The sequence below is a fragment of the Scyliorhinus canicula genome, chromosome 10 (assembly GCF_902713615.1).
Source record: "Scyliorhinus canicula chromosome 10, sScyCan1.1, whole genome shotgun sequence".
Classification (NCBI taxonomy): Eukaryota; Metazoa; Chordata; class Chondrichthyes; order Carcharhiniformes; family Scyliorhinidae; genus Scyliorhinus; species Scyliorhinus canicula.
In genome coordinates, this window is record NC_052155.1 from 86,419,365 (window position 1) to 86,432,108 (window position 12,744).

At 41.6% G+C, this 12,744-nt stretch overlaps 1 protein-coding gene across 4 annotated transcripts in view; it reads right to left on the reverse strand.

Annotated features, from left to right (window-relative positions):
- prkdc (protein kinase, DNA-activated, catalytic subunit) overlaps positions 1-12,744 on the reverse strand; it is a 277,499-nt gene that overhangs the window by 157,462 nt on the left and 107,293 nt on the right. For all 4 annotated transcript variants that reach the window (XM_038809307.1, XM_038809305.1, XM_038809306.1 and 1 more), the window contains exons 41-46: positions 12,042-12,249; positions 9,402-9,580; positions 8,345-8,513; positions 3,834-3,899; positions 3,288-3,360; positions 204-352 (exon numbers count right to left, since the gene is read on the reverse strand). In XM_038809307.1, the coding sequence (XP_038665235.1) occupies positions 204-352; positions 3,288-3,360; positions 3,834-3,899; positions 8,345-8,513; positions 9,402-9,580; positions 12,042-12,249 (844 nt within the window). The remainder of the gene's footprint in view (positions 1-203; positions 353-3,287; positions 3,361-3,833; positions 3,900-8,344; positions 8,514-9,401; positions 9,581-12,041; positions 12,250-12,744) is intronic.

A 12,744-nucleotide genomic window follows, 5' to 3' on the forward strand; every position in this document is an offset into this window, starting at 1 on the left:
CAAAGAGGGGGAGAATGACAATGACAGACCACATGAAACTGAAAATGGGAGGCTGGTATGAGTGACTGAAGAGGAAAGCAGAAACCGGGATGCATGAATAAATGAGCCAAGGACCTACCCTTAAGCTGATTACCACTACTACATGTCCAGCCCAAAACCTTTACATTCCTGATAATGACAGCAAATATGAAATAACTTATTACCGTTTTTCTGGTACGAGCAACAGCTACTTTGGGATCTTGCGAACTATATGAGAAGCTCTGGACACCAGTAGAGAAGTCAAACTGACTCATTTCCTCACTGAGACTACTATCAACCATGTAAGATTGTGATGATAAATAATGGGGTTCATCTGGAGAAAGAGAAGAGTCACCAACATTAGCAAAGTTTAGTCAAGTTGCAGAACTGCGAAGGTTACATTTTTGACCACGTAATAAAAAATCTAATTCTTCTAACCAGTAGTACTTTATTCAGAAGTGCTCGCAACAATTCTCAATTCATTTTTTTTTTTAATAAACAATTTTATTGAGGTAGTTTTTGGCTTTATAAACAGTTACAGACATCATCAGAAAGAAAGCGAAAAAGGCAAAAATGTGCAAACATCCATGTACTTTCAATACTTCAATCATAACATATTGCACAAGCCCGCTCCTCTCCCACCGGTACTACCTGCCATATTTTCCCTCCTACTCTACTCCCCCCCCCGCTGCTGACGCTCACTCTCCCGCAAAGAAGTCAATAAATGGTTGCCACCTCCGGGCGAACCCCTACACAGATCCCCTCAAGGCGAACTTAGTTTTCTCCATACCCAGGAAACTCGACATGTCCGCAAGCCACAACTCAGTCTTCGGGGGCTTTGAGTCCCTCCACGCCAATAGTATTCGTCGCCGGGCTATCAGGGAAGCAAAGGCCAAAACATCGGCCTCTTTCTCCCCCTGGACCCCCGGGTCCTCCGAAACCCCAAAAATTGCCACCCCAAGACTCATCACCACCCTTGTTTTTAGTACCCGGGACATGACCCCCGCAAATCCCTCCCAGTACCCCCTCAGTTTAGGGCATGCCCAAAACATGTGCACGTGGTTCGCTGGTCCTCCCGCGCAGCTAGCACATTTGTCCTCTATCCCGAAGAATTTGCTCATCCGTCATATGGGCCCGGTGAACGACCTTAAATTGAATTCTCAATTCATTTTGATAGTAGGTTAAAATGTCTTCATTTATAAATTTTTTGGTCCTGCCAGAAGTTGGAGGGGTATTGGAGGGAGGTTTTTAAGGTGCATGAGAGTTTCGAACCGGGGCCCCCAGAAGCCATTTTCTGGGTGTCAGACCAGCCCAGGCTGCAGGCGGGTGTGGGGGCAGATGCTTTAGCCTTTGCTTCGCTGATTGCCCAGAAGCGGGTCCTGCTGGGGTGGAGGTCAGCTTCTCCGTCCTGTGCCTCGGCTTGGCAGGGGGACCTGCTGGAATTTTTGACATTCGAGAAGGTGAAGTTTGAGTTGAGGGGGAGGATGGAAGGGTTCAACAACTCATTGTTTATCTTGCACTTTCAAGAACTGGATGCCATCGAACACTAGGGAGAGAAGGGAGGGCTATTGGGGGGGGGGTTACTGTTTACTGTGTATGGGATGACCATTGATTCTCTTTTGTTTTTTTCTGTTTTGTTGTATTTGGAATGTAAGGGTGATGTTTGGGTTTGTATGTTGAAGGGGATGCTGGTCGGGGGATTATATTGTATTTGATTTTGTTGGTTACCTTTTGTTTGTTGTATATTTGATGAAAATGTAGTAAAGGAGGAGAATAAAAAACTGTTTTTTAAAAATGTCTTAAATTATTTTCTTCCTGTTGCTGGACAACACTTACCACCTCACCATATTGCTCTAAGGGGTACATAACAATCTGAACTGCAGATTACTCCAAGACCACAATCAATACCTCTCTGTTTGCTAGTAAGAACTGAGAGTTAGCAAAGACTGGATAATCCCAGCTTCTCTATTCACAGAAACTGCAGATTCTGTTTATTTTTTTGCTAAACTAGTGCAATGTAAAATAATGCCAAATTGTGCCCTGAAGTTACATTGTTAGAAAAATAGACACAAAAATACATTGAACCCAACCCTGAATTTATGAATAAAGAATCTGCCATGGTGAATCTTTCTGCAGAAGAGACAGCATTTTATTCCTACCATTTTATTTACTTCATTTCAGCCCATGAATATATTCTTCTCTGCTCTTCTCCCTTATCTGCGTAACTAGCTCCTATGAATCTATGCTATTCATCTTAACTGCTCAATGTGGTCACAATTTCCACATCCAAATCACAAAGGAAAGAGGTTGCTCCTCAAGTCTTTATTGGATATATGAATGACTATCCTATATAGCTATCCAACATCTTCTCCACATCTACCTTTTCAAAACTGTTCATAATTTTATCTGGTTGGGCCTCAGCTTTCTCTTTTTTATTTCATTGACAGGGTGTGGACATTGCTGGCTCGGCCAGCATTTATGGCCCACCCACAAGTGTCCTCGAGTACAGGCAGAAAAAAATTCTAGCCTGCTCAGCCTTTCCTAATAGTTCTAATCTCTCACTTCCTGTATAAGCCTTGTAAATATGTTTTGCCCTTTCTCCAGGGTCTCTATATCATTGCCGGTAACACATATGACATCCACACTAAAAATGCTTCAAAGTATTGCAAGAGGAATACATGCATCTGATTGTGAATTAATTCACGAAGTATCTGCTGGTGTATTAAATATTTCACTCAATTTTTAAAATTCACAAGGGGCTGAGAAATAGCTTTAAACAAGAGCAGCCAAAGTCTTTCTTCACTGTTATAATCCTGAAAATCTTCACCTTTTTGTCGGAACCAAATATTAAGTGGCAAAACATGATTTACTTTGAGGTGCCATGTAATTGCTCTGGGACCAGAGTTCATCCAAGCACCCATGAGAGTTCTCAATCTTATTTATGGCATTATAGGAAAATATTAAATTGAGGTGCTGACTTCCTCATATGGAGGATGATTGAGAAATCACAGCATAACTCTGGGACTCTTTAGTGCACAATCCAATTGACATATAGTGAGACATTGGCAAACCCCTGGGAGTAGGCACCTGCTCACCAATACAACTAGGAAATAATGTATCGTGCTTAAGACTACAAAAAATTTATTAGAGGCTAAACTATTACAGAAAGAAATGGGTAAAAGGACTTGCATTCATAGAGTCCCTTATTACATGCCAAAAAAGGGAGTAAAAGCATAGATTCAGATTATGCAGTAAAATTTCACACAAACCTGAATCTCCGTCTGTGGCTTCTCTTGCTTCTTTTCGAATAGCAAAATACCTTCTTTTCTTTTCCACTGGGACCTTGAACAGAATATTTAATTTGACAGGGCTTTTAAAATTTACAGATCTTCCATATCGTGATCAAATATTTCCCATATGTTAAACTTTGTGCCTTTCCAGAATGTTTTCTCATGTGCATGTAAAATATGGGGACAGTGAAACTGGGGTATTATAAAAGAGTTTGTTCGAGCAAGGTTCTAATACAATATTTATAAGTACATAATTCCCAGCTTCACTTTTATCTTTCTCTTTGCGCTCTTCCCAACTGTTCTATTTGTTCCTGGTTTCCATTCATTTCTGTTCCTTGATCTTCATTTTCCTAACGCATTGAGATCCTTATTTCTTTATTCTTGTTGCACTCACTCCCAATTTCTTTCTTTACTCCTCCACACACCAATGTTCAGATAAGCATGCATCAGAGAGACATTTTGACAGAAAATACAGAATCTATCACCTTCTATACGTACTGTTGTATATACAAAAATATTACTTACTTCAGTCTCCACAGGAAAACTGTATGTACGTTGGACATCTATCAGATTTTCAAGGATAAAGACATTCTGTAAAAGAAAAATGATTTGTGTACTGCACCTGATAAGAACAAAAGCCATTCCCTGATTAGTCAGGAATATTTCGGAGGGTCGGGTAGAGGCAGGTCTTTGGGCAGATGCGTTGAGCAGAGTCAACATGTCCTCACATGTGCCAGGCTCAGCCTTGTTCAGTTTAAGGTCGTTCACCGGGCACACATGACGGTAGCCCGGATGAGCAAGTTTTGGATAGAGGACAGGTGTGCGAGATGTGCGGGATGGCCAGCAAACCATGTCCATATGTTTTGGGCATGTCCGAAGCTTAGGGGATTCTGGCAGGATTTTACAGATGTCATGTCCACAGTGTTAAAAACAAGGGAGGTGCCGAGTCCAGAGGTGGCGATTTTCGGAGTGTCAGAAGATCCGGGAGTCCAGGGGGTGGGAGAGGCTGATGTCTTGGCCTTTGTCTCCTTGGTAGCCTGGATATTGTTCGCGTGGAGGGACTGGAAGCCCCCAAATTCAGAGATCGGGCTTAGTGACATGGCTTGGTTTCTCAGACTAGAGAAAATAAGGTTCGCCCTAAGAGGGTCAATGCTAGGGTTCGTCCGGAGGTGGCAGCCGTTTGTCGACTTCTTTGGAGAAAACTATCAGCAGAGGTGTGTGGTGGTGGTGGTGGTGGTGGTGGTGGTGGTGGTGGTGGGGGGGGGGGGGGGGGGGGGGGGGGGGGGGAAGAGTTAGATTATTGTTTAGAAGAGGTGGGACTTGTGATGGAGGGAGGTGGTCTTTGCACTATGTTTATATTTGTATTTGCACTGTTATTATTGTAAAATTATAAATGCCTTAGTAAAATGTTTTTTAAAAAAGCATTTATAGAAGCCTTACAGCACTAAAAGAGGCTCTTCGGCCCATTGTGTCTGCACCAGCCATCAAACATCTATCTATTCAAACCCCATTTAGAATATCCACATTTATTTTTATTCCTTTAATTGGTTCTATTTTTCCTCTTCCCCCTTTCAAGGTCTCTCCACTTCAGAAATTCTTGTTTAGTTAGTTGCATCTCCACAAGTCCACCATCCAGTGTCACTCAATGTTAGTAGACCAACAGAGCGCACCCTGTTTCTCTCTGCTAGAGGACACCACAATTCCAAATTAGCAGCTACATTTAGATTTGGTCTGAAAATTAACTTTGATTTAACTGTAGTTGATATTGCAATTCTCCAAGCACATTGTTCAGGAGTCATGCATGTTAAGCAGGGATTTTTAAATTGATTATTTTTTGTATTATATTGTTTTTTTACCTCAAAATAGCAAGGAAGCCAATTTATTTACCACATGAAATCTAACAAACGTTTTGCATGTTGGAGATGCCAATTTTAACATGCTCATTGAAGACATTAAAAAGAAAATTTAATATCCATACACAATTAGCTGATCTTTTGTTGTATTGCACATTGGAATGAAGGCCAAATGTAGTCTTTTGATTGAACTAGAAGACAATGGTTAATTATATCAAAGCACATAAGCAATTTAGGATGCATTTTTAAGTCCTATATTCTGTGCTTATTACATTTCCAATATAAACATACACTATTGAAATTTCTATTGCAAGTTCACTATGCTGACTACACGTTTCCACAAGCAGGTGGCTGCAATTATAAATGTAGACATCATAATGGAAAAGGTTGCTTGGAAGCGTGTTCACATATTAAGTTCTTTAGTATATTAATACGAGATAAGTGTTCTTGGTTAGTCAAGGGATTTTCTGATTTAAAGCAGTGGAGTGTCTTTGTCATACAAGGAATACATAAAGGGAACTTGTGTACAATGACTGAACAAGTTAAATTCAACTTTGATTCAATTCTATCCCGTAAGTCTTACTGGGTCTTTGGGGATTTAATTTCACAATTTTGTCCAATATTCTGCAAAAATGTAAATGGGTGATGCTTGTAAGGGATATGCATTGTTTTAATTATGTTTTGAATGCTTTTTGCTGCTGTGAATCCAAGGGTATGCAAGCTACCCTGTTCCCGTACCAGCCTCCCCGAACAGGCGGCGGAATGTGGCGACTAGGAGCTTTTCACGGTAACTTAATTGAAGCCTACTCGTGACAATAAGCGATTTTCATTTCATTTTTTCATTATTTAACATTATTGGAGAAGGTTAATGAGTTTTAGCCTGCAAGAGGAGCAGTCCAGGATTTTGATAGAACAGGGAATGGTTTGGGGTTTGGCAGAACTGATGTGAAAATCATGAGTTTGACAGTGCATCAGAAAGTCAGGTGAAAAGAAAAGAAAGAAGAAGGCCTTTGAAATTGTTGTGAAGAAGCATGGCATTTGGAAGACATAGCTAAGGTTTGCCACAAATGTGATCTAGAGGAGCGGTAGTGTGTGGGTCTGACAGGTGTGGGAGTTGAAAGGCATGATGCGGTCTCACTAAATCCCTGTACAATTGAAGTAATTTTCTTATTCTTATACACGAAATCCCCTTGCAATAAACGCCAAATAGCATTCGCTTCCCAATTGTTTGTTGTACTGCATGTTAGCGTTCCATATTCCTTATACACATATATCCAAGTCACTCTGAACACCTACATTTTTAAGTTCCTTTCAAAAACAAAATTCTGCCTTTCTTTTCTTCTTGTCAAAGTAGACACCTTGCATTTTCCCACATTATATTCCATCTGCCAATTTTTGCCCACTCACCTAAACTATCTATATCCATTTGCAGACTCTTCTCCACCTCGCAACTTGCTTTTCTACCTATCTTTATATCAACTGCAAATTTGGCTACAATACCCTCTGTCCCGTCATCCAAGTCATTATAATAGATGGTAAATAGTTAAGGCCCCTGCAGATCCCTGTGGCACTGCACTAGTTATAATTAGCCAGCCTGACAATGACCCATTTAACCTGACTCAGTTTCCGGTTAGCCAATCCTCGATCTATGCTAACATAATACCTTCCCCTCCCACCAACACCACTATCTCTTTATCTGGTGACTCTTTTCATGTGGTATCTTATCAAATGACTTTTGGAAATCCAAATAGGTTACATCTACCGGTTGCCCATTTTCCCCACCCTCCTTGTTGCATTCTTCCTCAAAGAACTCCAAGAACATAGTGGTGAAAATGGCAGGCAAGTGGTAGATGAAATTTAACACAGAAGTGTGAAATAATTAATTTTGGTCAGAAGAATGCGGAAAGGCAATATAAACTAAATTATACAATTTTGAAAGGGGGCAGGAACAGAGAATCTGGAGGTACACAAACATAAATCTGGAGTGGCAGGACAAGTTGAGCTAGTTGTTAAAGAAGCAGATGGGATCATTGGCTTTGTAATAGAGGCACAGGGGTCAAAAGAAAGGAAGCTATGATGAACCTTTATAAAATACTGGTTCGGCGCCAGCTGGATGTTGTTTCCAGTTCTAGGCATCACTCTTTGAGACGGATGTCAAGGCTTTAAAAAGGATGCAGAGAATATTTACAAGATTTGTACAAAGAATAAGAGTTCAGTTGTGAGAAGAGTCAAGAGAAACTGGGACTTTTCCACTGGAGTAGAGAAGGCTAAGAGAAGATTTGACAGAGGTGTTCAAAATCATAAGTGCTTTTGATACAGTAAATAAGGAGAAATTGTTTCCAGTAGCAGTGGGGTCAGAACCCAAGGACACAGATTTAAGAAAAACAGCAAAACAACCAGAGACGAGGGAAAACACTTATGATCTGAAAGGGTGGTGGACGTAGATTAAATTGGAACTTTCAAAAGGGAATTGGATGATCACTTGAGAAAGAAAATGCTCTGGGCTATGGGGAAAGAGTAGGGGACTGGGTCTAATCAATAGTTATTTCAAAGAGCTACCACAAACACAGTGGGTCTTTTGGCCTCTTCCTGTGCTATGCTAGACTACAATTCTATGAAATATTGCTAACTCAAGGGTATAAATTTAAGATCACAAAAAAGAATGAGGTGATAGGTTTGAGTTTTGCATTGCAGAGGATTATTAAGTCATAGAATTTCTCGTCAAAAACACTAAAGGAAGAATAATCCATATTAACTTTCAACAAGACATCAAATAAATAAGAATCTATTTTCAAAAAAGGTAAAAAGCATGGAAATCGGAGTCAGTAGATCGCTTCTTTAGGGAGCTATCACAAGCATGGTGGACAAATACTCTCCTCCTCCTGCAGTTTACACTTCTGAGATTCTATCGAATGTCTACCAATTATGTTCCTGGGCCTTCAAAACACCATGTGGGAATTCACAAAAAGAATACCATCTTCCCACTCCATACCGCAGGGATTAATCATGTTCATTAAACGTAAGAACAAATATTGCAATCATTTCTAAGAATGTTCACATTCTGCACTATTATGACACTATTAACTGCAACTGTTACTAATATCAGAAATGGACATGGAAATAATTAAGCAAAGCATAGTCTCAGGCAGAATTTGACTTTTAAATTCAAGAATTCCATCTTACCTTCTCCGGCTTTTCACTAAAAAGGAAGCCTTGATAAAACTTAGCTTCTGTGAAAATACAACAGAGGACTGCAATCATGCAGTTATAAGCAGCACAATGATACTGTCTTCTCTTCTCCAGGAGTTGAGTTTCACCAGCCATGTTTTCAGTAACTGCATCATAGCAGGACCTTCAGAGGACAGAAAGAAAACACAAACACATTCTGTTACTTGCATAACTACAAAGTGTTTTCTAAAAAAGTCAACATGACAACATTTTCAGCTCAGATTTTTTTTACTTCAGTGGCATGACAGCCTGATCAATTTCACAGGAATATCATTATAGATATTACATAATGCTTAATCACACTGAAAATTTCAATGATTTACACATATAACACCGGCCGCAACTTTCTCCTGAGTGGCAACCAGTGTTGAATTGGTATAACCCTGTCGAAACCACCTGAAGTTTGCGATATAAATTGCATTTCTAGATGGTTCCCTGCACAGGGAAATTGCCCAGAGGAAGTCTGCACTTGTGGTCCAATTGCCATGCAAACCCTTCCTTAGCTGTGAAGTTCCGTGGGGGATTCCCCAGCACTTCTTTGGAGTAACACTCCGATCTGAAGCTAGGGAGCTCAGAAGGTAAAGCCCATTTTGTTTTCAAAATGTAAGTTCTCACAATGTTAGTTGAGATTATGGGGTTACAGGGATGGGGCAGGGGAGTGGGTCGAGGTAGGGTGCTCTTTCAGAGGGTCGGTATAGACATGACGGGCCAAATGGCTTCCTTCTGCACTGTAGGGGTTCTATGATGCTTCTATTATAAAACAGTAGCACAGAATTGATTAACAGAATGAGCCAATACTGTAGCACAACAATCGATGATTCCATCAGATAAAAAGCCACTGGGTTTGAACGTGGATAATGAACAAACGAGGGGGATCAATAAACACTTGCATACATTCTGTGCATAAGCAACTGCAACCACAACAACATCTTCAAACTATGTATATGGACAAAGAAGAAAATTAAGACCTTGTGTAGACTTATTTTCTGTTTTTGGGATCGCTAAGCCTTACTTCAGTAAAGTCTTTGAAAGTCTGTTGCCCTCTATGACACCCGAAGAATGGAAAGCCTCGATTATCTTTGATGTGTCTGTGTAGACATCATTCTTTGGCAGGCGTCCGTACATGACTTCAAAAAGCTTGTAACAGCCAATTTTTTTTGTCAACTGGTTGTCAAAGGAGGATTCACTTATCTGCAAAAATAAATCATTTTTGAAGTTATATCTAAAGTAATTTATAAAACTACAATCCTATTTTGCTGTTTTTTTTAAAATGGGACAAGGCAAATATATAAAACAAGGTTAGGCAGGGATGACAGGTCAGATGCTGTGTCATAACTGCAGCATGTGAAAGTTAGTGGAGGCCAATGAAACCCTGAACAACCAAAAATGCAGTTAGGAACTCCAGGAATTTTGGCGAGAGAGAGAGAAAGTCCCGAAGGCTGGGTTGCCAGATCTATCCTGACAGGACCCAGTTGTTGGGGTCCTCATGAGAACCAATAATGTAAGCAGAACTAGAAATGAGTTCCAAGTGCTTAGGAATGAATGTTGAATGAGTTTGTGTAGGGTAAAAATTAATAAGCAGAACAGCAAAGTTGATCATATCTATATCACAACAACACCTATGTTTCCTCAGGAAACTAAAGAAATTCGGCATGTCCACATTAGCTCGTCCCAATTTCTACAAATGCAACAAGCATCCTATCTGGCTGCATCACAGCTTGGTAGGGCAACTGTTCAGCAGAAGACAGTAAGAAACTACAGAATAAAAGCAAAATACTGTAGACGCTGGAATGTGAAACTAAAGAGAAAATGCTGGAAAATCTCAGCAGGTCTGGCAGCATCTGCAGGGAGAAAAAAGAGCTAAGGTTCCGAGTCCAGATGACCCTTTGTCAAAGCTAAAAGACAGAGAAAGTGGGAAATATTTATACTGAACAACTGATCTCTCAATAACTTCTCCTTTAACTCATCCCATTTCCTCCAAATCAAAGGTGTAGCAATGGGTACCTGCATGGGCCCTAGCTACTGCTTGGGGTATGTGGAATAATCCTTGTTCCAGGCCTACCCTGGTCCCCTGCCACAATTCCTTTACCGGGACATTGATGACTATTTTGGTGCTGCTTCATGCTCTTGTCCGGACCTGGAAAAATTCATCAACTTTGCTTCCAGTTTCCACCCCTCCATCACTTTCACTTGGTACATCTCAGACACTTCCCTTCCCTTCCTTGATCTTTCTGACTCCATTTCCGGCAATAGACTATCCGCTAATATCCACTACAAGCCCACTGACTCCCACAGCTATCTGGACTACAGCTCTTCACACCCTACACCCTGTAAGGACTCTATCCCTTTCTCTCAGCTCCTCCGTCGCATTTGTTCCGATGATACCACTTTCCAAAATGGTGCTTCAAAAATGGGTTCCATCTTCCTCAACCGTGATTTTCCACCTACAGTTGTTGACAGAGTCCTCAACAAATGTGCGGTCCATCTCCCTTGCCACTACCCTCCCCTCCCAGAACAAGGATAGAGTCCCACTCGCTCTTACATTTCACCCCACCAGCCTCTGTATGCCAAGCATAATCCTCCGCCATTTTCGGCAACTCCAATGTGATGCCACCACCAAACACATCTTCCCTTCATTCCCTCTTGTCAGCATTCCGCAGAAACCGTTCCCTCCGAGATAATCTAGTCCACTCCTCCACCATACCCAGTACCTCCCCCATAACCCATGGCACTTTCCCATGCAATCACAGAAGGTGTAACACCTGCCACTTCACTACACGGTATAAATATTTCCCACTTTCTCTCTCTGTTAGCTTTGACAAAGGGCCATCTGGACTCGAAACGTTAGCTCTTTTCTCTCCCTACAGATGCTGCCAGACCTGCTGAGATTTTCCAGAAGAAACTACAGAGAGTCGCGAACACAGTCCAGTCCATCACACAAACCCTTTGGAGGTGGAGGCAGGACGGTGACAGGGACGGGACACTGAAGGTTTACATGGAGGATAGACTAACGACCCTACAGGAGCTGAGAGAGAGACTGGAACTTTCGATCGAACAGGAACTCCGACACCTGCAAATCAAACACTTTCTCCGCAAGGAGACGACAAAGAACCCAAGGGCTCCGCGAAACACAATGCTGGAGGAGTTACTGGACGCAGACAGTCTGGGAAAGGGGATCTGCCAGGACATACATGGACGTCTTAGAAAGGACGCAATCCCCACTGGACGAAACAAGGGGAAAATGGGAAGAAGAGCTTGTGACGGAAGTAGAGTGGAACTACATATGGGGAAGACAGCCAATACCGTTGTCTTTGCTTCCCTAATCGCCCGCCGGAGAATCCTGCTCGGCTGGCAATCAGCAGCACCACCTGCAGCTGCAGACTGGCTGGCAGACCTATCGGAATTTCTCCAACTGGAGAAGCTCAAGTTCACCATCTGAGGGTCAGAAGATGGCTTCCACAAAGCGTGGGAGCCGTTCACCAACCTGTTCCAAGACCTGTGCAAAACTAATAACTGATAGAGCCGGAAGAAGGGAAGGAGGGGGGGAGCAGAAAAGGAACAGGTAAACTGTAACTGTCTCATCTATCTTTATGTACAGTGTAAAAATGTAAACTTTATTGAAATAAATAAATGTCAACTATTCACTGGTTACCTTTATGAATCTAGACTGTACAATCTCCATGGCATCCTTAACAATTTTGCAGAAAAACTCTCTTAAAGCTTCTGGACTGCAACGGAGAATAAGAGTGAGAAGAGAACGGTCCAAAACAAACTGTCGAGTAGTATCAGGAAGCATTTCTTCATTCCTGAACATCTCGTATGCAGCTTCCAGCAGGACCACTTGCTTTTCACAGGTACCCCTAATACAGTTGAACAAAAGATCGAAGTTTAAAGTGCAAATCAAAAGAACACATTCTTTATAAAACCTTGCAACAATAAACACAGTTTCCAAATTGCTCAGTAAAACGCCACACCATCTTGCAATCTCAAACTGACAGAAAAATCGGCAACTAGTTGGACTAATATTTTGAATAGCAGCGAGTTCAAAATGACTTCTCGGTGATTCACTGAGTGGTGGCCAGGCAAAACAGCGGTAAGAAAACTTGAAGTAAAACCACCGTAGATTGCGGAAATGCCCAATGAGTTGTTGTCGGTAGTTACAAAGCAAACATCGGTAGATGCCAGGAAGGAGGATGCCAATCTGACCTCTAGACACACTGTACGATGGGGAGAGGCCCTGGTCCCAGTTGGAGCTATGCGAGTTACCATGGGTGTAATATAAAATCCACACCCATGTTCTTCAGTATTGCTGGTATCTTAGCTGGGTCACTAAACCCAAGCATGGGGCAGACCCA